This window comes from Mustela lutreola, chromosome 2 (genome assembly GCF_030435805.1).
Source record: "Mustela lutreola isolate mMusLut2 chromosome 2, mMusLut2.pri, whole genome shotgun sequence".
NCBI lineage: Eukaryota > Metazoa > Chordata > Mammalia > Carnivora > Mustelidae > Mustela > Mustela lutreola.
In genome coordinates, this window is record NC_081291.1 from 13,115,177 (window position 1) to 13,138,735 (window position 23,559).

General features: G+C 49.5%; 1 protein-coding gene and 1 long non-coding RNA gene across 2 annotated transcripts; one reads left to right on the forward strand and one right to left on the reverse strand.

The window, feature by feature from the left end:
- The first annotated feature begins 7 nt into the window (after nt 1-7).
- Nucleotides 8-2,768, forward strand: LOC131823703 (uncharacterized). Its single transcript, XR_009350646.1, has 2 exons — nt 8-265; nt 2,449-2,768. It is a non-coding gene; the product is annotated as an uncharacterized LOC131823703 (long non-coding RNA).
- A 1,635-nt stretch (nt 2,769-4,403) lies between these two features.
- On the reverse strand, nt 4,404-21,741 carry SLC35E1 (solute carrier family 35 member E1). The gene is made up of 6 exons (XM_059160375.1): nt 21,270-21,741; nt 20,812-20,882; nt 18,595-18,732; nt 17,252-17,377; nt 7,935-8,180; nt 4,404-7,479 (listed from the first exon to the last, which is right to left on the reverse strand). The coding sequence occupies exons 1-6, from the start codon at nt 21,691-21,693 to the stop codon at nt 7,252-7,254; spliced, it is 1,233 nt and encodes a 410-aa protein (XP_059016358.1). The 5' UTR covers nt 21,694-21,741; the 3' UTR covers nt 4,404-7,251.
- Nucleotides 21,742-23,559: the final 1,818 nt, after the last annotated feature.

Below are 23,559 nucleotides of genomic sequence, written 5' to 3' on the forward strand. Positions count from 1 at the left end.
GCGGGCGGGAAGAAGCCGCGCGTGGCCGAGCGCGCGGTAGGGGCTGGTAATACGCACGCGCAGGGGCTTTCCCGCGCTTGCGCGGGTTGAGCCGCTGTCGCGCTACGCCCCGGAACGGCTGGAACGGCGCAGACTACCGTTAGCCACGGCGCCGGCGTCTTCCCCGGCTCGCGTCGCAGCCGGCGGGCTTGGCAGGCCCCGTTTTCCGCTGGGCCAGGGCTCTGGGGAGTTCCTTCCCGCGGGGCTGCGGTGAGAAGACTACGAGGTGAGGTGCGTCCGGGAGGGTCCCGGGCGGCGACGCCGGGGCGTAGAACTAGGAGGTGATGGGCTTGGGAGGGGATGGGACTGGGCTTATTGAGGTTCCCAAGATCCTCCCGCTCTGTGTCTTTCCCTCGACCCAGCGCTTTGGTAAGGAAGACTTTGTAGCAGGGGGACCCCACCCCCACCCCCGCCGGCCACGACCTGCGGGCGCCCAGCCTTCCAAATTGCGCGCCCAGAGGGCACGGCGCCTTCCTCAAAGATGCAGTCGGATTGCGTCTCAAATGATGACGACGTGAACGTGTGCTCGAGGTGGGGAAAGAACGATGACAAGCAGCAGTAAATGTTAGCGGGCGTAGACTGCGGAAGTCCCCGTAATCTGACCTTCTAGAGATTGCCATTGCTAACACTTGGTTGGCTATACCTCCCTATTTTTTCTACCTCCCTATTTTTCCTATGCAAATAAATGTGCATATATTTCAGAAACTTTTTTTTTTTCCTTTTTTGGCCATAAGACGCTTAAGGATTGCCTTCTCTATGCAAGGTAATGCTTTAGGCCAGGAATCGACAAACTTACTCTATAAAGGCCCAGATAGCAAATATTTAAGCCATGTGGGCCAAGAGGCAAAATTGATTATATCATATAGGTACTTCATAGCCAAAGAGAAAAATATCCATGTTACTTTAGTTGGTGGCATTCAGAATCTATTAAATAGTTTTTCTAAAATACAGGTCTACTGAGGAGAGGAATGGAATGCCTTTTTTTGCGGTTCAAAGTTGGTCTTTCCTTGTCATTAAATGATTGCAGATGTTCACTAGTGAAGATTATTCTTGTTTGACAGAAAAGCAAGCTGGATGTGTCTTGTAATGGAGTTGGGCCTGAACTCTGCTCTCCTGAGCCTGTAGTCTAGTGGGGGTGGAGACCTGTAAATCAGTAAACAAATACGTCACTGCAAAGGTGTGGTTTGCCCCTGGGAAGTGAGGTTGTGGGGAGATCTTAATCAGGAGCCAGCTACAGGAATACTGCAGGCAAAGGGAGCATGTGGCTTAGTCTGTTTAGTACAAAGCTCAGTATCTGGATGGTGTGGTTATTTTTCCTTGCCAGTGAAGATCTATATCGGGATTTTAATTTGTGTTCTACCTTGGGTGGAATTCAGAGGTAGCACATTGTTGTACCTATATGTATTTTCATGAGTTAAAGATACACAGCATTTTTCAGATTCTTAACAGGATCTGTGAGCCAAAACAGGTTAATGAATCTGTATGGTCATTTTTAATGACTGCAGGGACACTGTAGTGTGATTGTACAGTAAGTTAAGTCATCGAAGCCAGATTCTGTGGAGTCTCTGGGTTGGTCCCATTTTTAGGCTGCTGTTAAGAGAGTCTTAGTGTAGAATGTGGACATTTAATACTGATGATGCTCCCAACTGTCCCTTCAAAAGACTGTAGGCCTGTGACCACTTTCATATATTCATTTTTTTTTTTGAAGACTTTATTTATTTGATAGAGCGATCACAAGTAGGCAGGCAGAGAGAAGGGGAAGCAGGCTCCCCGCCGAGCAAAGAGCCAAATGCAGGCCTTGATCCCAGGACTCTGAGATCGTGACCTGAGCCAAAGGCAGAGGCTTAAACCACTGAGCCACCCAGGTGCCCCATCATATATTCGTTTCTTAATGTTTAAAATACCGTTTATCTGATACTGAACATTTAAGTATCATGTGGCCTCACCCAGAGTCATTTCAGTGGGCCAAATTAGAACCCACTGGTCCATAGAAAGCAGTAGAGATGCCACAAGTAGAGACTGTCACACAGATGGTCTCCAGGAAGCTAGAAACAAAACTCTAAGGAAAATGCTCTCTCCTGGAAGAGGGGGAACTTGCTGAAGTTTGGGAGGCAAAATGGAAAGAAGTTTAAAGCCATATGCATACCCGCTTTGACCTGCAAACATACTGTGAGGAATTTATCCCAAATCAAGAAGCATGGGCTACACTGTGCATACCCAGTTATCGAATAAAATGGTGTTTAAATGTGCAGCAATAGGAGTTGGTTAATTACACCATATCCCTTTAGTAGAATAATACGGTATCATGTACACAGACACACAAAATCAAGAGAGAGAATTTAGTAAGAAGGGGAAATGTTTTGAACATATTTTTTTTTTAAAGATTTTATTTATTTACTTATTTGACAGAGAGAAATCACAAGAAGATGGAGAGGCAGGCAGAGAGAGACAGAGGGAAGCAGGCTCCCCGCTGAGCAGAGAGCCCGATGCGGGACTCGATCCCAGCACCCTGAGATCATGACCTGAGCTGAAGGCAGTGGCTCAACCCACTGGGCCACCCAGGTGCCCCTGAACATATTTTTAAAGGCAGATTATAAAATAATATGTATATGCCAGTTGTGAAAAAAAAATGTGTATATATATTCTCAGAGGCAACTGCTGTCTGTCCAGTGTTTTGTGTGTCTTTTCAGAAATAAATTGTGTACTCACAAGCACATTTATATAATCAATAGATTTTAGAAATTGTTCTTTCTATATATAAATCTGTCTCATTCTTTTTGACATTTGTAGAGTATAGATGTCTTTTAGCTTTAACTTTTTTTTTCAAATTTAACAAAGAGACAACAGAAGTTATTAGAAAAAGTCGTGGGTGACTAAGAATTCCAGGCCCATCCAGACCTGTAATCTCAGTCAAGGTAAAGCTTGGTATGACTGTTGTCTTGATTGCTACAAGTAACAGAACCCTCTGTGGTCACCTAGCCGAAGGCCCGGCAAAAGGAATGATGTGGAAATTGAGAAGGTCCTGTTCCACCCTGGAGCAGGTAGCATTCCTTGGGGCTGATCACGTCACTGAGCAAACCTCTGGTCCAAAGGAGTTGCCCTAGGGAGACAAATAGAATTCCTGTGCTTGGAGAGGACCCTCCCAGGTAGGAGTTGAGACCAGTGTCGAACAGTGGAGCCACACCCAGCACAGCACGACCTCTTACTCTGCAGGAACAGGCCCCTGGCTTGTTGGAACTGCAGTGGCCAACTAGAGCCACCAGGTCGCCCAGACAGGGTGGCTCCTTCAGGGTCTTAAACGGTGGCATTGTGGCCCAGGCAACTGCAGTGAAAAGATACACCTCAAATGGCACTGGCCCATCTTAGGAATAGTTGACAAGGTGAGGCTAAATGAAACCGCTCACTTTATCTTGGCTGCTCTGCAGGACGAAGGGCCCTGGCTTGGCGTCAGACACTCCCGGCTTCCAGCCCTGCTGGGAGGCCCCAGCAGGACCTTGTTTCCGCTTCTTCTAAAATGGGGCTAATCTTTCGGGTGCTGATGATTAAATGAGATGAATACAAAATATGCAGATAAAATATCCCGGAGAATCATAAGTGCAAGTCAAAACATTCTGCTCCCCTCAGATAATTACTCCTCCCCAGAGTTCCCTTAGTATTTTTACTTCCCTCCAATATAGCACCTGTGTACCACTTAGTTACACATTGTAAATGAAGCCAAGCGTGCTCTGAGCCTTATGGATCTGTTTCCTGTACCTGACGCGTATGAAGTGTCAGTAAATCATTGAACAAAAGGATTATGAATTAAGAGGCTGTGGGCAGTTGTTTTGGCAGAAACTCCTACCCTTCAGCTGCTACCGAAGGAAATGCTGTTGGGACATCGTTTCTGAGTCAGCATGGGGGACACGGACTCTGGGGGCAGACTTACTGTGACTCTAGACAAGTGACGACCTCTGGGAGCCTCATTTTCATCTGTGTGGTTAATAAAGCAAACAGAGTGCTTACAAGGATTGTGGGGGAGAAATCCACCAGCACGTTGAGCATGTAGGAGGGCCTCTGTATTAGCTGCTGTTCCTCAGAAATACCCTTCATGAGCACAGCTGCCAGCTCTTCTTGGGTTTTCCATGTTACTCTGTTCAATAAAGGCGTGTCGTGAACTGCTGAGCTGTGACTCTAGTTTTATTCTACCGTCTCGTGAATTTACAAATCTCATGTCCTAATTTTGGGCTCAGGAAAAAAAAAAGGTTGCAGTCTGCTCTAATGTGAGAATCAAGTTGGTTTGCTCTTTGTCTCAGTTTTCTTGCTGGGCACACTGAAGACAGGGTCATTCAGAAAGACCCTCACTGACAAATTAAGACCAATGGTGATTCCCTGGTGAGCACTGTTTATTTTTGGTAAATGCCATCAATGAATATACACACAGTATCATTCCCACAGAAGTCTATAGCATTTAAGTCTTAAAAATAGGTGACAGTTGAAAAAAAGAATTCACAATTTTCAGTTCCTTGAATAATTTAATGTTCTGTTCCCTTAAGGCTGTAAGACCTTAAGGTATCCAGGCCTGGTTATGTCCCAGTAATAAAAAGGGCCTGCTCCATGACGTATGCCAAATACACAGCAAAATTCGGAAATCCCAAGTGCTGCTTCACTTCAACATACTTGGTTTCTCTCCTTTGAATAGGGGTTTGATTTTCCCTATAACGAATGACTTAAGGTGCTTAAAAAGTCCACACCAAATCTCAAATAGTGAACAAACACTATTCAGAAATGCCCTCTGAGCCTGTTTCCCCTTCTATAAAATGAAGGAGTTGGGTTTGAGTTAGTGTCGCAGGCAGACCATACCAAGGGTGGGTAGACTAATTTGCTACCACAAACCCCAGCCGGGAGGAGGGTGAGGGGAACAGAGCTGCAAAGGTGACTGTGGGAGTGGGGTTCGGGTCATGGGCCAGGGCCAAAGCGCCTGGAAAACTGGCCTTCAGGAGGTCAGTGTCAGCTCTGAACCTTCAAGTCTCAAAAGTATGTCTTTGTTTTTTGATATGATTTGGTCTAATATGATTGTCTCATTCATTCCAGTGTATGTACTTGCTGTAGATTTATGTACAGAATTAAATACCCCATTTATTAATTTATAAACCGTAATAAAACCAGTCATTTCCCCTCACCAGCAGATCTTGCATTGGAACAGGGAAAACAAATCAATATACAAATTTTAGCAACATCAGGAATTTCATTAAAACTGACAAGACGTGTAAGTTCATTTTGGAGTTCAATTGTCTGTCCAAGGAATCAGTTACTGTAATCACAAAGACAACCACTATAATATCTTTGTGGTGCAAAATTGTCCCCATTTGTTGCTCTTCCCCAGTGAGAAAAGTTCAGCTATGGACTGTAGTGCCCCTGGTGGAGGCCCTCAGCAAGCTGTTTCCCAGATCCCCTTTGGGATGTCTCCTTCCCGTTTTACACAGTAGCTGTCTCAAAACTTGGGACCAGAGTAATTACAAAGCAAATGAACGGCACAGGGACCTGAAGCCAGTGGTGCATAAAATCAGGCCAGAAGGGGACCAGGGGACCTCTCCAGGAACAGCCCATCCATAAGCTGACGGAGTAACCAAACCAGGAGTCGATCATAAGCTATGATACTTCCTCTGATGGGAAAACGCCTCACTCACCAGGAGGTGAAGGGTGACCCACTGTCCCGTCTTCTCGCTCCAAGTGCCTATTCAAGAGGTTGGGCACAGTGCTGAAGGAGGAAGGCAGACATCACCGAAGACCCCACCAGCCAAGGCACTGGTCCCCTCTGAGGGCAGGGTCCTTTCGTGAGGCTGGGGAAGTTGGGAGACTCACCTGAACTTTGGCTCACGGGCTACCTGCTGCGGCCAGGTACTTTTCCTGATGAGATTTATCTAAACCCAAACCATAGCTCAGTGCTCACCCCTCTTCCCCTTCACCAGGACATGATTCAGATCCTACTGCAGACACCACCAGATCAGGTCATGGAATCCAAAGTGCTGTGGTCTTGTCTATTACACAAACTACTGAGATGATGTTCTCGATTCACTCCGCTTTCAGCAGCTGGGGCCGTTATAGAGGAGCCTGAAGACACTTCCTTTCAATGCTGAAAGGTATCAAGACTGGCATCACCAGTAGGGAGCTTTTCTTGTTTTTAAACATTTAAGAACAAAAGGGTTTTCAATCCATAACCCAGTCCTCCCTCATGCGTCCCCTGCCCCATACAGGGGACCAAGGCATAAATACAACTACAAAATATCCCCCCAAAAGTGCAAGATCCTTGTGAAATTAACATCTCCCCACCAGATATCCTACTAAGTCTTCACAGAAGTGGTGAAGACTCATCAGAAAAGATAAAACAAGTGTTACAGAAATAGAGCTTGAAACACTGACATGATTTCCTAATGCTCCTTCTGACAGCCCCCCAGTCACTTCCTCTTTGCTGTCCCCAGAGAGGAGAGATGCCCTTGCTCTGGCAAGGGAAGTGAGAGAACAGGAGAATGCGGCTGCCCTCCCTCTGGGTCTGGACACACACCAGCTCTGACGGGCAGGTCAAAGAAGTAGGCTCCAAGAATTCAAGGCTAATTGCAGCTTTTCTCTTTGGGACATTCGCTGGTAACTACGGCAAATGGCCATGGGGCTGACCGGAAACTGGGTCCATCTTTGTTGTTGGAGATGCTTTTAGTAAACTCTCGTGCTCCTCTGCTCCACGCCCGCCTCAGCCCTTGACCTATCTGAGCAGGGGAATGAAAGCAGCTAATCTGTCCCTCTCAAGCACCACCCTCCAAGTCCCTTCCTTGACATCCAGGAAACCCTCTGGCCTGCTCAGAGGTCTGCATCCACAGCGATCCCACCTTTCCGGAGAGTTATCTGGAAATATCTGGAAAGCAGAATTAGACTCTCAAATATGTGACTTGGGGAGTAAGTCCACAAAGGTAAAAACGGGGCCAAGATCTCCATACCAACACAGCCCTCAGAGGACAGACTCCAGGAAGAAAGGGCCTGGAACACTGGAGCTTGAGGGCAGTGGTCCTTACTGTGGGGCAGCATCCTGCTGCCGCCGGGGGCCTGGGAAGCCCCGCGGTCTGCTGATGGTTACGCACCGTCCCCTCAGCTGGGTTGTACATTCACTGGTTGTCAGAAGTTTCTGGTACTGCTAGGGAGTGGGGGAAGGAGTCACACAACAGTAGCGCCCTGTTGTCTAGACTACACGTCATAACGGTTCAAACTGTAATTCGGGTAGCTCTGCCGGCTGTACTGGAAATGATCTGTTAAAACGTTGTTGCGGCCGGACTGATAGTCCCCGTGCTGGGGGAAGAGGATGCCATTGTGGGGCTTCTCCAGGGGGCTCCGATGGTGCTCCTTACTGCTCAGGTCCCCCGTGGTGACTGGGAGGAGGTGCTTGCGGGCCTGCTGATTGGCATCGTACTTGGTCTGCAAGGTCAAGAGAGCAGTGAGACGGCTGGCTCCTTCCCCGGCGCCCGCACACAGGACAGAGGGCAACAATTTGTATCTGAGCAGCCCTTCAAGGCCCACTGAAGCAGTGACCCAGGCAGGCCCCAGGCACGGCCAGCCCTCCCTGTGAGCCACCTATGTCTCTGCACTGGACCCAACAGAGCCTTCATGAGACAGTGAAATCCCTGACAAAGCCTGCATAGACCCAAGAGCCACGGCTGGAATGGGGCACAGACCTAGAATCATCTACATGGGAAAAGGAAGGAAGGCTGGGCCAGGTAGGGCCACACCAACACCATAAACCAGTCCGTGACAAAGCTGGAGTTGTGGCTCCAGCCTCTTAGCTCCTGCTGAGGTCCCTTTCTTCTCCCCCTCCCCGAATCTTGGTGCCTCCCTAGGCATCGAAGGAACAGCCTCCCCCACCCCAGACTCACTTTGTTGTACAGAAAGACCCCCAGGATGGCTGTCATCATGCCCAGGACATTGGTGCTGGTGACCGGGTTCTGCAGCATGATCAGGGACACCGTGATGACCATGATTCTCTTCGTGGCATTTGCGACAGAGTAGCTCAGAGGGCTGATGAGGTTGAGGATGCTGAAGGCGATGACATTCTGCGCGAAGTTACAGAAGCCGCTGACAGCCAGGAGCAGGAGTGTCCAGGGCCACTGGGACACATAGGTCTGTAGAGACGGGGAAGCAAGAACAGCACCGGGGTCACACACTGGCCCCAGGAGAGGTCGAGGAGGGGCGCAGAGGGGCTGCCCGGGGTCAGTGTTGTCGGGGGGCAGATGCAGCGGTGTGGTGAGTCCTAGCAGGGGCGTCATCTGCACGATGACAACGATAATTAGCTTCATTCCTACTGAGGATCTGGAGGCTCCAAGAGGCCAAGGCAGGTGCCCAAAGGGTAGAGGGCCTCATGTGAACTGAAGCCTCCCTTGTCTCTGACAGCGAGGACTGGGCGCTCCGGGATTAGCAGAGCGAGGTCTGCTTACTGGACACTGTCCTGGTCCAGTCGAGCTGCTAGAGCAAAATACCACAGGCTGGCTGGATGAGGGGTACTTATAAATAATAGCTGTTTCTCACAGTTCTGGAAGCTGGGGAGTTCAAGGTCAAGGAGACCCAGTGCCTGGTGTGGGCTTCCCCATTCATAGGTGGGGTCCACTCACAGTGCCCTCATGTGGAAGGGCAAGAGAGGTCACTGGGGTCTCCTTTTATAAGGACACAAATCCCGTTTGATGAGAACTCCACCCTTCGGGCCTCCCAAAGGCCCCACCCCGGAATACCATCATCTTGGGAGAGAGAGTTTCACACAGAAATTTGGCAGTGGTGGGGGGGCTGCACCAGACACAAACATTCAGACGGAGGCAGACACGATGCCTTCCACGGGATTGGGAGGCAGCCCCCCGGGGCAGTATGCAAAGAACCTAGTAACACAGGAGCCCCAGGCTAGGAGCCAGAAGCCCTGGGTCTGCCCTGTCACTGGGAGACTCCTCCCACCCACACCCAAGCCACCTGACCTTTCAGGTCACACTTCTTCCTCTCTGCCACAGAAGAGGCTGTGAAAGTACGTTAAAACAACCCCAACCCAAAAGGGAGATTTTATCAAAACTCGAGTAACCGTGTGACCCACCAGAATAAAGCACTCCGATTAAAAGGGTCTAGAAGTTAAGAACTCACAACTAGCAGGCACCCTGACCACAGAACCCCACCCCCCTGCAGAGAGTCTGGGCTGAACAGGCAACAGTCAGGAGGGTGCTGCCCGGCCAGGTGGCAGGGATTCCCAGCACGGAACATTGTGGCCATCTCTCCAGGAACATTGTGGCCATCTCTCCACGGCTGGATACCAGAAGGCATGCGACACCACACCCGTGCCTCCCCACCTCCCAGTCCCACCACAGTACCCATCCTGGGGAACCGAGAGGCTGCTTTAGGGCAGGTCTGCCAGGCCAGTGGAACGACCTCAGGAGACAGTACACCAGACATGGACAGCTCCAGTGTCTGACATAGGCTGGAGTGCTGGGACAATCCCCATGTCCCTCTGTCCTCTGAGAACAGAGAAGCCTCAAGACCCAGCGTGGCTCAGTGGAGGGAGCAAAGCCATAGCTGCTCGGTGGCACCTGCATCCCAATTCCCAGGCTGCATCGGTACTGGCCAGAGGACATGGCCAGATCCCTTCAGGAAGGTGGCACTTAGTGGCCCTGCCAGGATGGGAGCTGGAAGTCTTAGAATGGTGGCCTGATCCATCTCTGCCACCCTCTGAGCTGGAAGGATCATGAGGTCCTCTCAAAGGAGAGCAAGATACACTTAGGTAACCTGCTCAAAGCCACCCTGACTTTGGCCCCTCGTTGGGATAATGACCTCTGAAAGGCACAAGAGCCCACCAGCACGCTTCTGTGGTGAGCTGGCCTGTTCTCTACGCAGCCTTTCCCTGAGGCAACTGATACGGACTTAGGGACTTAGAAGCTATTTTTACAAGTCAGCCAGCTTGCATAGATACCATTCAGAAACGGAATCCAGCCAATCCAGCTTTAAAAAAAAAAAAAAAAAAAAAACTGACTTGGAATAGAGTCAAGTGTTTCTTCCTCACAGCACATAGTTCCATGTGTTTTAACACATGCACTGATTCACGTAGCCAGCACCACAATCAGAATTCAGAACAGCTCTGTCACCACCCCAAAACACTCTCCCAGGCTTCTTTGTATGAATCCACTCCCCAAATCCAAGCAACTACTGATATGTTCTCCTTCACTCCAGGTCTGTCTGTTATTTTTCATTTTATTTTATTTTATTTGGAGCCCAACATGGAGCTTGAACTCACAAGACCTGAGCTGAGATCGGGTCAGACAACCTGACCAACTGAACTTGGGTCTGTCTTTTAGAGATTGGCCTACACATGGAATGATACAGAATGGAAACTTCTCAGATAGGCTTCTTTCACTCGGCAATAATGCCTCTGCCATCTATCCAAGTTGTCGTAAGGAGTAATAGCTGATGACTTTGTTTTTTTTTTTAACTGCCAAGTAACGTTCCATTGTATGAATGTACCATGGTTGGGTTTTTTGTTTTGTTTCCACTCACTTGTTGAAGGACACTTGGGTTGTCCGGTTTTGCGTCGTCATGAGGTCATGAGTAGAACTGCTATGAACATTTGTGTACAGGCTTTTGTGGGAACCTAAGTTTCATTTTTCTAAAATTAACACCCAGAAGTGAGATTGCTGGGTCATATGGGAAGTGTTGAACTTCAGAAGAGACTCCCACAAGTTTTCTAGAGGGGCTGTACCATTTTGGATTTGCTCCAACAATATATAAGCATTCTAGCTGTGCCTTATTGAGCAACATAGTTTTTTTTGTTTTTACTGTAGCCGTTCTAACAGGTATGAAGTGGCCCACTTGCCTATTTATATGCCATCTGGGCAGTCTCAGTGGGGAAAAAGTCTGTTCAAGTCTTTTGCCCATTTTTAAGCAAGCTGTTGTCTTACTACCGAGTTTTGAGAGTTCTTTATATATTCGGAATGCAAGTCCTCCATCACTTGTAAACATTTTCTCCCTGCTGGTAGCCTGTCTTTTTTTTCACTTAGCAGTGTCTTCACAGATTGAAAGTTTTAAACTTGGAAGAAACTCCAATTCATTTTCCAATGAAACTCCATTTACCAATTTTTTCTTTATGGACTTTGTTTTTGTTGTAATGTCTAAAAATGAGTTCTAAGTCATGAAGAACTTTTTCCTGTTTGTTTTTAAGATTTTATTTATTTATTTGTCAGAGAGAGGGAGTGGCAGGCAGAGGGAGAAGCAGACTCCCCTCTGAGCAAGGAGCCCAGTAGGACTCGATCCCAAGAAACTGAGATGGTGACCTGAACCAAAGGCAGAGGTCCAGCCAACTGAGCCACCCACATGTCCCTCTCCTGTTTTTTTGTTTCCTAAAGGTTATCATTTTAGCTATTTTTTAGGCTTTTTTAAAGTAGGTGCCACACTCAGCACGGAGCCCGGTGCAGGGCTTGAACTCACGACCCTGAGATCAAGGCCTGAGCTGAGATCCAGAGTCGGATGTTCAGCGTACTAAGTCACCCAGGTGCCCCTACCATTTTTACTCTTATATTTAAGTCTAGAATGCACTATAAGCTTTGTGTAATGTGTGAGGTCTTAAGTCAAGGCTCAGATTTTTGCATGTCGATGTCTAATTGTTCTGAGACCGTTTGTTAAAAGGACTTATCCTTTCCCCTTTGATTGCCTTTAAACCTGTCAAAAATCAGTTATGCAGATTTGTGTGTTTTGTTGCACACAATTCTGCTCCACTGGTTTCTGTGTCTCTCCCTTCACCAGTATCTGTTCTTTTATCCTAAGTCTTACAATTAAGTAATGTGATTCCTCCAAGTTTATTCTTTCTGAGACATATTTTGACCATTACAGTTCTTTTGCCTGTCTATGTAAATTTTCCAATAAGCTTTTCTATGTTAAGAAAAAAATGTAATATGTATCTACACACACACACACACACACACACACACACACACACACCTTGGCGATATTGCAGGTTTGGTTCCAGACCACTGAAGTAAAGGAAATACTGCAATAAAGCAAATGAATTTTTTTGCTTCTCAGTGCATATATGAGTTATGTTCACACTATACTATCGTCTATTAAATGCACAGTATCATTATGTCTTAAAAATGTGCATGCCTTGGGACGCCTGGGTGGCTCAGTTGGTTAAGCAGCTGCCTTCGGCTCAGGTCGTGATCCCAGCGTCCTGGGATCGAGTCCCACATCGGGCTCCTTGCTCCGCAGGGAGCCTGCTTCTCCCTCTGACTCTGCCTTCCACTCTGTCTGCTTGTGCTCGCTCTCGCTCGCTCTCTCTGACAAATAAATAAAATCTTAAAGAAAAAAATATAAAAAAAAAAAAACAACAACAAAACAAAACATAAATCTTATAAAAAAAAAAAATGTGCATGCCTTAATTAAATGTGCAAAACTTTATTACTCAAAAATGCTATCATCCGAGCTTTCAGCGAGTCAAAGATTTGCGAGAATTACTAAAACACAACAGAGACACAAAGTGAGCATATGCTGTTGGAAAAATGGCACCAATTGATTTCTTTGATTGCAGAGTTGGCACAAACCTTCAATTTATTAAAAAAAAAAAATGTAGTATCTGTGAAGTCTGATAAAGCTAAGCCCAATAAAAAGTATGCCTGTATAGGGGCGCCTGGGTGGCTCAGTGGGTTAAAGCCCCTGCCTTCAGCTCAGATCACTATCCCAGGGTCCTGGGATCGAGTCCCCACATCAGGCTCTCTGCTCAGTGGGGAGCCTGCTTCCCCCCACCCCCCCTCTCTGCCTGCCTCTCTGCCTACTTGTGATCTCTGTCTGTCAAATAAAATCTTCTTAAAAAAAAGTATGCCTGTATAGAGTAACGTATCTCAATTTTTTCATCACCTTTTCCAAGGCAAAAAATTAAATTTAAGCATTTATTTATAATTAATGCTAAAGAATAAGATTTTGTTGGTTAGAGAAAATTTTATTTCTTCCTTTCAAATCTATTTCCTTTATTTCTTTTTCTTGTCCTATTGCACTGGCCAGGATGTCAAGTATGATATGGAATAGGCATTCTGAGAGTGAACATCCTGAACTTATTCCTGAATTTAGCAGTAAAGCCCCTAGTCTTTCATCATTATGATGTTAGCTGTAAATACCTTTGATCAGGCTGAAGGAGTTTCCTTCTATTTCTAGTTTATTGACTTTGTTTTCATGAACGATGTTGGACTTTGTATCAAATGCCTTTTCTGCATCAGTTGATATAAATATGTGATTTTTCTGTTAGACTGTTACGGACTACATTGATCTTCAAATATTGAATTAGCCTTGCATTTTTTTTTTAAGATTTTATTTATTTATTTAACAGACAGAGATCACAAGTAGGCAGAAAGGCAGGCAGAGAGAGAGAGGAGGAAGCAGGTTCCCTGCTGAGCAGAGTCCCTGGATTTAAAATCTTTTGAAAAGAAATGACCAGGCCTGGACGATTTCACTGGGAAACTCACCAAACACTTAAGGAAAAAAGAAATACCAATTCTATACAGTCTTTTCTAGGAAATGGAAAACTAGGGAACACTTTGGGCTGTACAACAAAACTGGTATTCCTCACGGTCAGTGAGCCAAAAATCATTAACAAAATACTGTTTTCAATAAAAAGATCTGTTTTCAAAGACTTTCTGGTGGTATGTGGCTCCACCCTGAGTGTGCACTACCCAGTGGTCAGTCTGGGATCGGGGCAGCAGTCTACCCCATAGTTCAGTTTCAAAGTCTTTGGTCTCCTCTTAGGATCAGATCCCCACATGTGCAGCCCAGGGGTAAGCCCAGGCCTGTACGATGCTTTCTGACATGGTTTCCCGACATCCTCCCTCTCCATGATTACCTCGGTACTTGCCACTTCCCAGAGTTCCCCTTTTCAGTCCTCTCATCAGAGAGCTGGGGCTTAACTACCCGACTCTGCTGTGTCCTTCCTACCACTGCACCTCCACCTGGGACCAAGCAGTGGGCAGAGAAAATGAGAAAAACACTCAGTGGGGACTGATCCCACTTTCTAACCATGGGGGGAGGTTGCCCTCACTCAGCATTTCAGGTGCTGTGGGACCCTTCCACCACCACTACCACCACCACGGGATTGCCAGGGGCTTGGGACACAAGAGAACCAAGAAACAACAATTCCAGAAATCCCCAACAGGGCATTTCCCCTATTCTGAGCGTCAGGACTCCCCTTTCCCATTCCCTGATCCAGGAGGCGAGGTCTTCTGGCCCTGCCTCACCCAGTGCCCACTTCTACATTCGGGCGGCCTCAAGTCCAGGCTGGATATACAGGAGGCAAAAGAGAGGCAAACCGACTGCTGACTGAGCACTGCTCTGAAATGGGATCTTCAACCCCAGCATATCCACTGCCTTTTACTTTCCAATTTTCAAACAGCTGCTTCACTCATCCTGTCCAAGCTTTAAAACCGGGCCACCTGCTCCAGAGTCTAGCGATCCTGTCTGGCTTCAGCCAGGCTGTCTGCAGGGGGGCTGCCTGTGTGCAGGACCCCCCACTGGAGCCTTTGATTCTTGGTAACGTGGCGCACCGTCCTCCAGGAGGTGCTCTCCTGTCCGATCCTTCCCCCTGCTGCTATGAAGCGCAGGACTGGGGCAGAGCTAAGTCACCTGGCATCTGCGTGGGAGACATGGGGCAGAGAGGAGGAGCCCAGAGAGGTGGCCCCCCCTGCCTTCAGACTGTGGCAGCTCAAATCCTGCTACTCCTGGGGCTACTGTTGGAGCGTTATGAGGGCCCCATGAAGGTACAAAGTATCTGTGGCCTCAAGAAACGGAACAGGTTACTCAAATGTATTCCAAAGAAGGTCATCACTGGAAAAAACTAAAAAATGCCCTGAATACAAATGAAGTAAAGCGACCAGAGCAAAACCTCTAAGTACGTTTCTGTGTGCACGTATCCGTGTAAACACCAAGTTTTAGTATATGTGCTGCCGAAGCGAGCACCCGTGTAAACACCAAGGAGCTGTAACACAGGATGGAGTCGGAAAACTGCCACCAAAGCGATCAGCAAAGAATGAGAAAAGACCTAAATACAAACATGTTAACGGGGGGTGTGCCCAGAACAGGTCTGAGCGAAAACCGCCAGGTGCTCTCTTCTATCTGAAAAGTTACTTTTTGTGTAGGGAGCAGAAAGGTAGGAATACATACAGATTTGCTTATACTTGCCAAAAGAAACACGGAAAGGGTAAACGAAGAGCATAAACATGACTGCCTATGGGGGAGGGACAAGAAAGGGGGCAGGTAACGGGAACTGAAGCCAGACTTTGAATAAACTTTCTCGTGCCATCTGGCTTTGGAAATAATAAAGGCCTGACAAATCGGGTACGGAAAAGAAAAGCCATGCCTAAAAATGACAACAAATGGAATGAAAAGAACCCACCTGCCCCCACTTGGGCAAGCTGGTGATAGAGACGCATTGTGAAAACAATTACTTCCACTGCCCTTAGAACACAGTGTTCCAAGGGCGCCTGGGTGGCACAGTCAGCTAAGCATTGGACTGGATTTCAACTCCGATCATGAACTCAGGGTCCTGCGATCGAGCCCCGAGTCAGGCTCTGCCGCCCTCAGCGTGGAATCTGCCTGGGATTCTCCCTCTCCCTCTGCCCCTCCCCCTGCTTGTGCCCAATCTCTCTCACTCCAAATTAAAAAAAAACAAAAAAAACACGGTATTCCAGTTGTACATCTTTAATGGAACATGTCCTAAGGACAGAAAGAGCAGCAAAGAAACCTTAAGCTTCTCTCAGTATCCTACCTGTTGTCCCGTGGGAATTCTCACTCTGCGATTATGTGTGTGTTTGGTAGAATCCCTACGTGAATAGTTGGGATAGGATAAAGAACAAATGTGGCAAGGAACCAAGGGTACCAGAAAAGATATAAATTTAAAAATGCCAGCAGCTGGAAGTCCTGTAATGTTAAACCAGCACTGGAATGAATTTGGTAGAACTCTCCCCGCTGGCCCAGTGGGACTTCCCTAGCTTGTCGCCGCAGAGACACGGAAGCACGGGCAGCCCCGCAGCGGGAAGCATACGCGGCGGCCGTGTCCCTGGACAGCACTCCTTATTAGCAGCAACCTGGGCTCCGGAAGGAGTGGCTGACTGCAGGTCTGGGACAGGCGAGACGGGAGATAAGAAAGAACATCCCGCTGGCTCAAAAACCACCGAAGGCTGACCTGAGCTGGCCTGAGATGGCGAAAGGCCAGGGGGCCAATGGGAAGGACTCCATTCACCTGGACTTTGAATATGAAAAGAACAGGACACACAACTGACAATGATACTGGGGGAAAAAAGAAAAAACAAAAAAACCCACAAAAACAGAAGGATCTTCCTACACTGTCCCACCCTGCCCCCAAACCAACCCCTCCTCCCCGACAACTCACTAGTTAACATCTGCAGTACGCTAGAACTCTCCTCTGAAAATTGGTAATTGAAAAAAAAGAGAAGCACTGACTTTCATGTACTTCAAGGTGACAAGTCTTGGTTGATGATGGAAAGTTCTCTGTTAACTTATGGATAATCAATAAGGACAGTAGGTTAGAACGGAGCCAGTCTCCTCAAGAGCCTGGAGCTAATGTGCAAGCACTACACCTACAGGTAAGCTAAGGATGAAAGACCAAAGTCGAGAACTCCCAGCAGGCCTCATTAAGCCCTGAGACACATTCCCTCCCCTCTCTGTAACTCAGGCTTGGAAAAACCACACCTCTCCTCACTGTCCCCTGCCCCTGGGTTTCTAATGCACTGTCTGGAGGCTGGCCTGGCGGGTGGTGGGAAGATCCTCTTGCCCACACTCGGAGCGCTGTGGATCCCTCCACAGCAAACGGGAATACGGACAAAGGACACCGAGAAAGGAAACCAGCAATTCAAGTGCAGTTTTAACAAGTCCAAGTGAGACCTGAACAGACTGTCAGGACAGGAGAGTTGCCCGTGCAGGCATTTTTTTTAGTTCCTGATGCCACTGGCACAAATGCAGCAGCTGTCGACACCTGAGACCTAGCCTGCTGGAGGAGGAAACGCAAAGGAAGCTGACTTCCTCGACTGCACGAGCAATGAGTCATGACAAAGTGTTAAGAGGGCTGGCTGCCAGGGGCCCCAGATGTTCCAAAGTCAACAAGGTTTAACTCCCCGACAAAGCAACTAATCTGAAACCAATCAAGAAAAGGGTGTGTTCACTGTGCTGGCCAACTCACCAGGTCGCTGCTGACCAGGAAAGCTGAAAGGTCCACCAGGACCCACGTGGGGATCATAAAGAAGACAGCGTGGCAGCCCAAGATGTTCAGGAGCCGGAGATGGTGGATCCGAGAATCTCTCAATACCTAAAGAGAGAAAAACCTTTTTAAAGGCTACGTGCCAAGAAGGGCTTGTTAGCCAGGTCCCAAACACGGTGACTGTACCTTAGCCCTGACATCTGACCCTGACCACCAAACCTACAAATGCACCTGCAGTGAGACAAAAATACCCCAAACAAATAAGAAGGGCTGAGAAATGGAAAAACAAAAACAAAAACCCAGCAACATCCAGTTCTGGTGAAGCTGCAGTGAAACAGACACTCTGAAATCTTGCTGCTCTTTGTCTAAATTGGCATACAGCTGTTCCAGAATACAACCAGGCAAAGTGTATCAGGACCCAAAAGCATCTCATACACTCCAGCCCAGGAACGCTAAGCCTCCATAAGAAAATTAAATTGACAGACAGGAAAACGTTAGGCACAGAGATGTTTACTGTGTTACTTTTTTTTCTTTTCTTTTTTTTTTAAAGATTTCATTTATTTGAAAGAGTGAGAGAGAGAGAGAAAAGGAGCAGGGGGAAGGGCAGAGGCAGAGGGAGCAGCAGACTCCCTGCTGAGCAGCGAACCCAGATGTGGGGATCCATCCATCCCAGGACCCTGGGATCATGACCTGAGCCAAAGGCAGATGCTTCACTGACTGAGCCACCCAGGCGCCCCCCATTACTGCATTACGTATGACGAAGAGTTGGAAACAGCCTGCACTGCAGTCGGGGAACTGACTGCAGTGACTGTGGTGTCAGAAAAGAGTGTATTACAGGAGTTAGAGCAGTATTTTTTAATGATATGGGAGAATGTCATAAATAGTAAATATACAAAGCAAAATTCTGAAACGTATCTGTAATATTACAACTCTAAACACTGTGCAGAAAAGTCCCCTAGCATTAATAGTAGTTCTCTTTAGGGGACACTTCTGTGACTACTCAGTGTGGGGCCGCCCGGGCAGGGGGCAGGTCTCTACTGATTACTCATCTCCCACACCCACTACAAAGCCTGACACGTAGTAGGTGCTCAGTAAGTTTTCTGATCTCGGGGGGAAGGGGGCCCTTTATTTTTTCACACTGAGCATATGCTGATTTTATAACAGGAAACAAACTCTTGAAAAAAAAAAATGAAACAAATACAAAACCAGCAGAAGGACACCAGGATTCTTTCCTTGTTCCAACACCACAGAGATCCCTATTGCCCACTCTCTCACCTGTGCCACTCCCCCAGTCATCAGACATTTCTCAGATAGTGCCCAAATACCTTTTTGGAGAAAATATTCTGAAGCGAGAAGCACAGTGTGGCAGCGAGGGCACTGATGAGCCCCCACATGTCGAAGGACAACTCGGTGACAGTGGCCAGCAGGACGCCGCTGATGATGGGGATGAGTGACAGGTACACCTGCAGGAGGAGGGCAGGAGGGGCTGATGGCAGCAGCTGAGCCAGGCTGCCTGACACAGATGCCTGGAGCAGCATTAGCTGCTCTCCCCTCCCTCAGCAAAGGGATTCCACCTACCCCCGCTGTGATAGTGGTGCTGGAGGTGCAGATGGGGCAGAATCCCTGGGGCCAGGCTGTGTCACTCTGTGGCCCCACGTCCTACATGGTCATTTCCACTAAGTGCCCCAGCTCAGGGCCACAAACAGGGGCCCTAACAGCTCTACTCGGCTGCCGCCACCAACACACCAAGGCCTAAAATCCCGGTCCTCAGAGAGGCTGGCCAGGTACCCTCTTAGTTTGGTCTCTTCCAACACGCAGTTACCCTTGGCTGGGACATTCCCTCTGTGCCTTCTCCTGCTAGAAACCTCCATCCCCCTCAGGTCTCAGTTCACAGACCAGGAGAACTTTCAGCTCCCCCGCAAGCCCCCATCAGGTCCCTGTGCTGGTGTTTTGGGGCAGTGTTCTCCACTCACTAAAAGGGCCCGTCTGCTCCGCAGGTCCTCAATCAATACTCTGTCCTAGCACCCAGCACATAGCACACGCCCAGTAAGTGCTGGCTGAATGAAGAGTTAGTGCCGTGACAGGAGCCTTTCGAGAAGATCCAAGCTTTCCAAGACCAAGTGTATGCAATGGTCCCTAAGCTTGGGTGGCTAAATGGCTCCAAACTTCCAGAAAAATAGGATCCATTTTCGACACCTAGCTTTTCTGACTCCCCAGCTCACCCTCCTCCTACAAAGGACACTTTAAAGCACTGCAGACATTTTAGGAGGGGTTGGTGAAACCTTCTCATCCCCCCCGGAGGAGAGAGCAAGGGCTCTGGACTGGGGGGGTTTGCTCAATTCTAGCTCCCCCACTATGGGCTGTGGGCCTCAGGCACTTGACTCGCCCCTTTACGTCCCATCTCTTCAGCTGAGATCAAGAATGACAATTACCTGCCTTATCTATCTCGTAGGGTGGATCCATACATATTCTGTCTTTATCATTAGTCCTGGCCTAGACCATTCCTCAGTCCTTCAGCACTGTGTCAGGGACCGGCTCCTTGCCCAAGCCAGGTACAATGTCCCATACAGCTGGGAAACCTGATAAACACGATGTGATTATCGACTGACAAAGCTGCACACCTTCCAGGCAACTCCGACCCATGGAGACAAGTCACACCTGACATCACCCTGGGGGGGGGGGCTACAGAGCACACCCAGGTCTTGCAGAGAAAAAAAAGGCTGAAACAAAAAAATCAGCCAGGGGTGGCCCCATTTCCATAAGTCGATCCAGGGCACTGCCACCCTGGGTTACATAAAATACAGGATGCCAGAAACCAACCACGTAGAAAAGAAGCGCTCTGTCCAGCATGAAATGGATTCCAGCTGGGACAACAGGAGTCCCACTTCCACTTAAGGACACGGAGCAAGTCTGTCTCTGGCTGAAGCCGCAGCTTCTCTCACCCCAAGGCAGGAAATACCCTGGCTTGGCATCCTGAACAGACTCTGGATTGTGCCCAAAGCATCTTCCTTATGCAGTCCTAGCCTCTGCGTGTTGCTTTCACTTCCACTCCCAGACACTCACAATTCCTGGTGGTTTTTATTTTGAAGACTTTGCTGGGTTTTGCCAAAATCAGACTGTTTTGACTGGCAATCTCACTTCTGACCCCAAAAGTCCCCAACCTGACCGCTGTCACTTGCAAAGAAGCAAAACCTTGTCAGAGCTCCAGCAAGGCGTCAGATGTTCTATCCCTGGTCCCCCTGGAGGGGCACGTGGTAGCTGGCCAGGATAGGACCAAGTCACTGCCTACCAGCAACCACACGTAGGGAATCCAGACGTGGAGGAAAGCTGGACCTGAGAGGGACAGGAGCGTCCCCGAGACCACAAAGCAGAAGCAACTCAGGAACACACACTACTGCCTCCAAAGCGATTACAGAACATTAGGAGTAAAAGGCCACTAGATGCCTCTAAGCTGATTTCCTGATTTGAGAGGAAGGTCACCAGCTGGGTACCAGCCAGGAAGCCCTTGAGGCCCCCACCTGCCCAGAACCCTTCTGGGTTACCTTGGTGCTCTGCTTCTCCTTCATGATGATCCTGGACAGGAGAACCACCCAGATGGGCATGGTGGCCTTGACTGCAAAGAGAGGCAAGGGGCTCTCAGGGAGACGCCTCAGTCCCAGAACCCACCCTGGTACCCTAACCCCAACTCCACTGGTGCGATGGGAGGGTTTGGCAGCCCCTTCCTGCCCTCTCAGCCCTTCTTCTGTGCGGCTTCCCCCCAACCCAACAGTTGTGATTCGCCCTGCTCAGCTCCCAGTTCTCTTCTCAGCCATTTCCCTCCCAAAACTCTTGTGCGAGTCCCTCCCCTGCTACAAGCCTTGTTGGCCCCTAGCGCCTTCCCGATAGAAGTTGACTTCTCAGGCAGTCGGGCCGAAACTGGGCCAGCGCACTCCCATCCAAGCGCCGAAACCCCAGGTGGCACGTCCCGGCCGCCGCACCCCAGGCCGGCCCCGGCACCCACCGGTGTGCGCGTAGGACACTGGCACCTTCCAGATGCTGACGTGCGCTGACACGGACGCGAAGTACTTGCCGAAGGCGAGTGGCAGCACGTAGCGCGGGTAGAAGCGCGGCGGCAGCAGCGGGCCGGGAGACGGATGCGGGCCGGGCCCGGGGCCCGAGACGGGCGGCGCGGGGGGCACGCGCCAGGCGCGCAGCAGCGGCGGGAGCCCCGCGCACAGCGCCAGGATGTGGCACAGCGACACGGTCACGGGGAACGGGAAGGCGCTCAGGATCACCTTGTTGACCACGTTACCACCCGCGCTCAGCGCGTACCACAGTAGGCACAGCGCCGCTACCCGTGCGCCCTCGCGCGCCCCGCCGCTGCCGCCCGCCGCCCCCGGGCTCCCCGCCCCCGCGCCCGCGCCCACCGCCGCCGCCGCAGCCATCCTGCCCGAGCGGCCACCTCTTCCCGCCCGTCCGACGGCCCGACGCCGGGCGGGGGCGGGGCCGGGTAGGGGCGGGAGCGCCGGCCAACGCCGATCCCCATTGGTTACCGCTGCCTCGCGTCACCGCCTCGCGCCGGCCGACGCGCCCGGCACCACGTAGCGGACACAGGCCCCGCCCCTCTGGTGGTCTTCCGGCCGGGGCGGTGCCTATCGAGGAAGCGGAACTTGGGGGAGCGGACGCCATCCTAGCGGGGTTCCCAAGCGGTGGGTTGGCCCGGGGACCCAGGAGCCGTGGCTCGAGCTGCATGGGAAGGAGTGCAAAGGCCCTGTCTCGTTGGCGTCCGTGAGCGGGTCATCTAGCTCGGGAGTCAAACCTCGATTCCCATGCTACATCGGCGCCCTCCAAACTGATCCCTGATGGGCGGGCGACGGCGGACACCAGAGAGTAAAAGACCAGATCTTTCCGGAAAAGAAACAAATTGTTAAAAGCTTTCCATAGGCTAATTTTTTCTGCAAAAGCACGGGAGCGACTTCCATGGCCGGGCTCCAACAGAAGGGCTAGCCCGGAGCGCCCAGTCTCTGGGAGCTCGTCCTGGGAACCACTGCGACGTGTGCTGTGCGGTAGGTATGACCATCTCCATTTCACAGACGGACAGAGGCCACTTGGCTTAGCTCGCCTGGCTAGTTCGAGATTCGTGCCCATGGTAGTCTACTCCCGCACTTGTCTCCAGGGCTTTTGCAGGTGGAAGAAGTGCCAGGCCGACTGCATGCCCAAGGGCAGTCCGGATACAGCAGCCCCAGACCCCAGCGGAGGAAAACAAGATGGTTTTCAATAAGATGGTTTTATTCTAAAGGACTTTGACTTTTTTCCAAAAATCATGTATTGACAACTTTTGGGGTAGAAGGGGGGAGGTTAAGATGCCATTTTACAATGCCTTTACTTGGCAAATTAGAAAGTGGCAACCCACTCATTTCCAAAATGTAGGAGGGAAATCTTAGCTTAACTGTGAGTTCTCAACAGCAGACAGTATCTTTATCCTGGGACTTACTGGATACTCAAGACAGAAGTGGTCCTGCAGGTGGGGGCAGGGATCAGGGAGATGATCGTAAGATGCCAACCTGTACCCTAATATCTTCCAGCTGTGCTTACGACCTTTTGTCACAGAATAAGTCACTTCCTGGGGACACCCACACAGCAGCAGGGCTGGCCCACATTTCAGGTACAGTGGACTTAGGAAATTAGTTACTCCATAGCACAAAGTATTCTACTGACATGCTCCACTCCCCACCCCCCTTTTTTGGTTTAAACTCTGATCCTTTAACTTCTCCTCACAGCTCTGGGGTAAGCACTTTCATCTTCCAGAGAGATGTGTGTATAGGAGTGAAGTGATTATCTTAGAGCTGTACAGCACAGAGATGGCAGGTCCAAAATTCAACCTCAGCCTGTCCTCAAATCTGCTTCATCCCTGCCCTTATCTTAGGGTGGGTGTGTCTTGAACCAAGGCCTTGTCAGAAATCCCTGCTGCTTCTGAAATAATGGTTTTTGGGTTGACTCAGTGTTCATGGGCCCCATAGTTCGCCCAATGGAACTCTTATTTGTCAGAGCAAGTATGAGCACAGATGCAGAGGGTTTCTAGGGAGAGGGAGAAGTAGGTGCGGGGCTTGATACCAAGACTCTGGGATTATGACCTGAGCTGAAGGTAGATGCTTAACCAACGGAGCCACCCAGGTGCCCCAGGATTGTCCCTCTTAAGGGGCAGCTGCTGCTTCATCTGTGATATGAGTAGGTACATCCAACATGACTTATTCTTGACTGAAAATTTTTGAAAACCAAAGCTTTAGCTTTTGGTTTCAGGGATGAGGGAG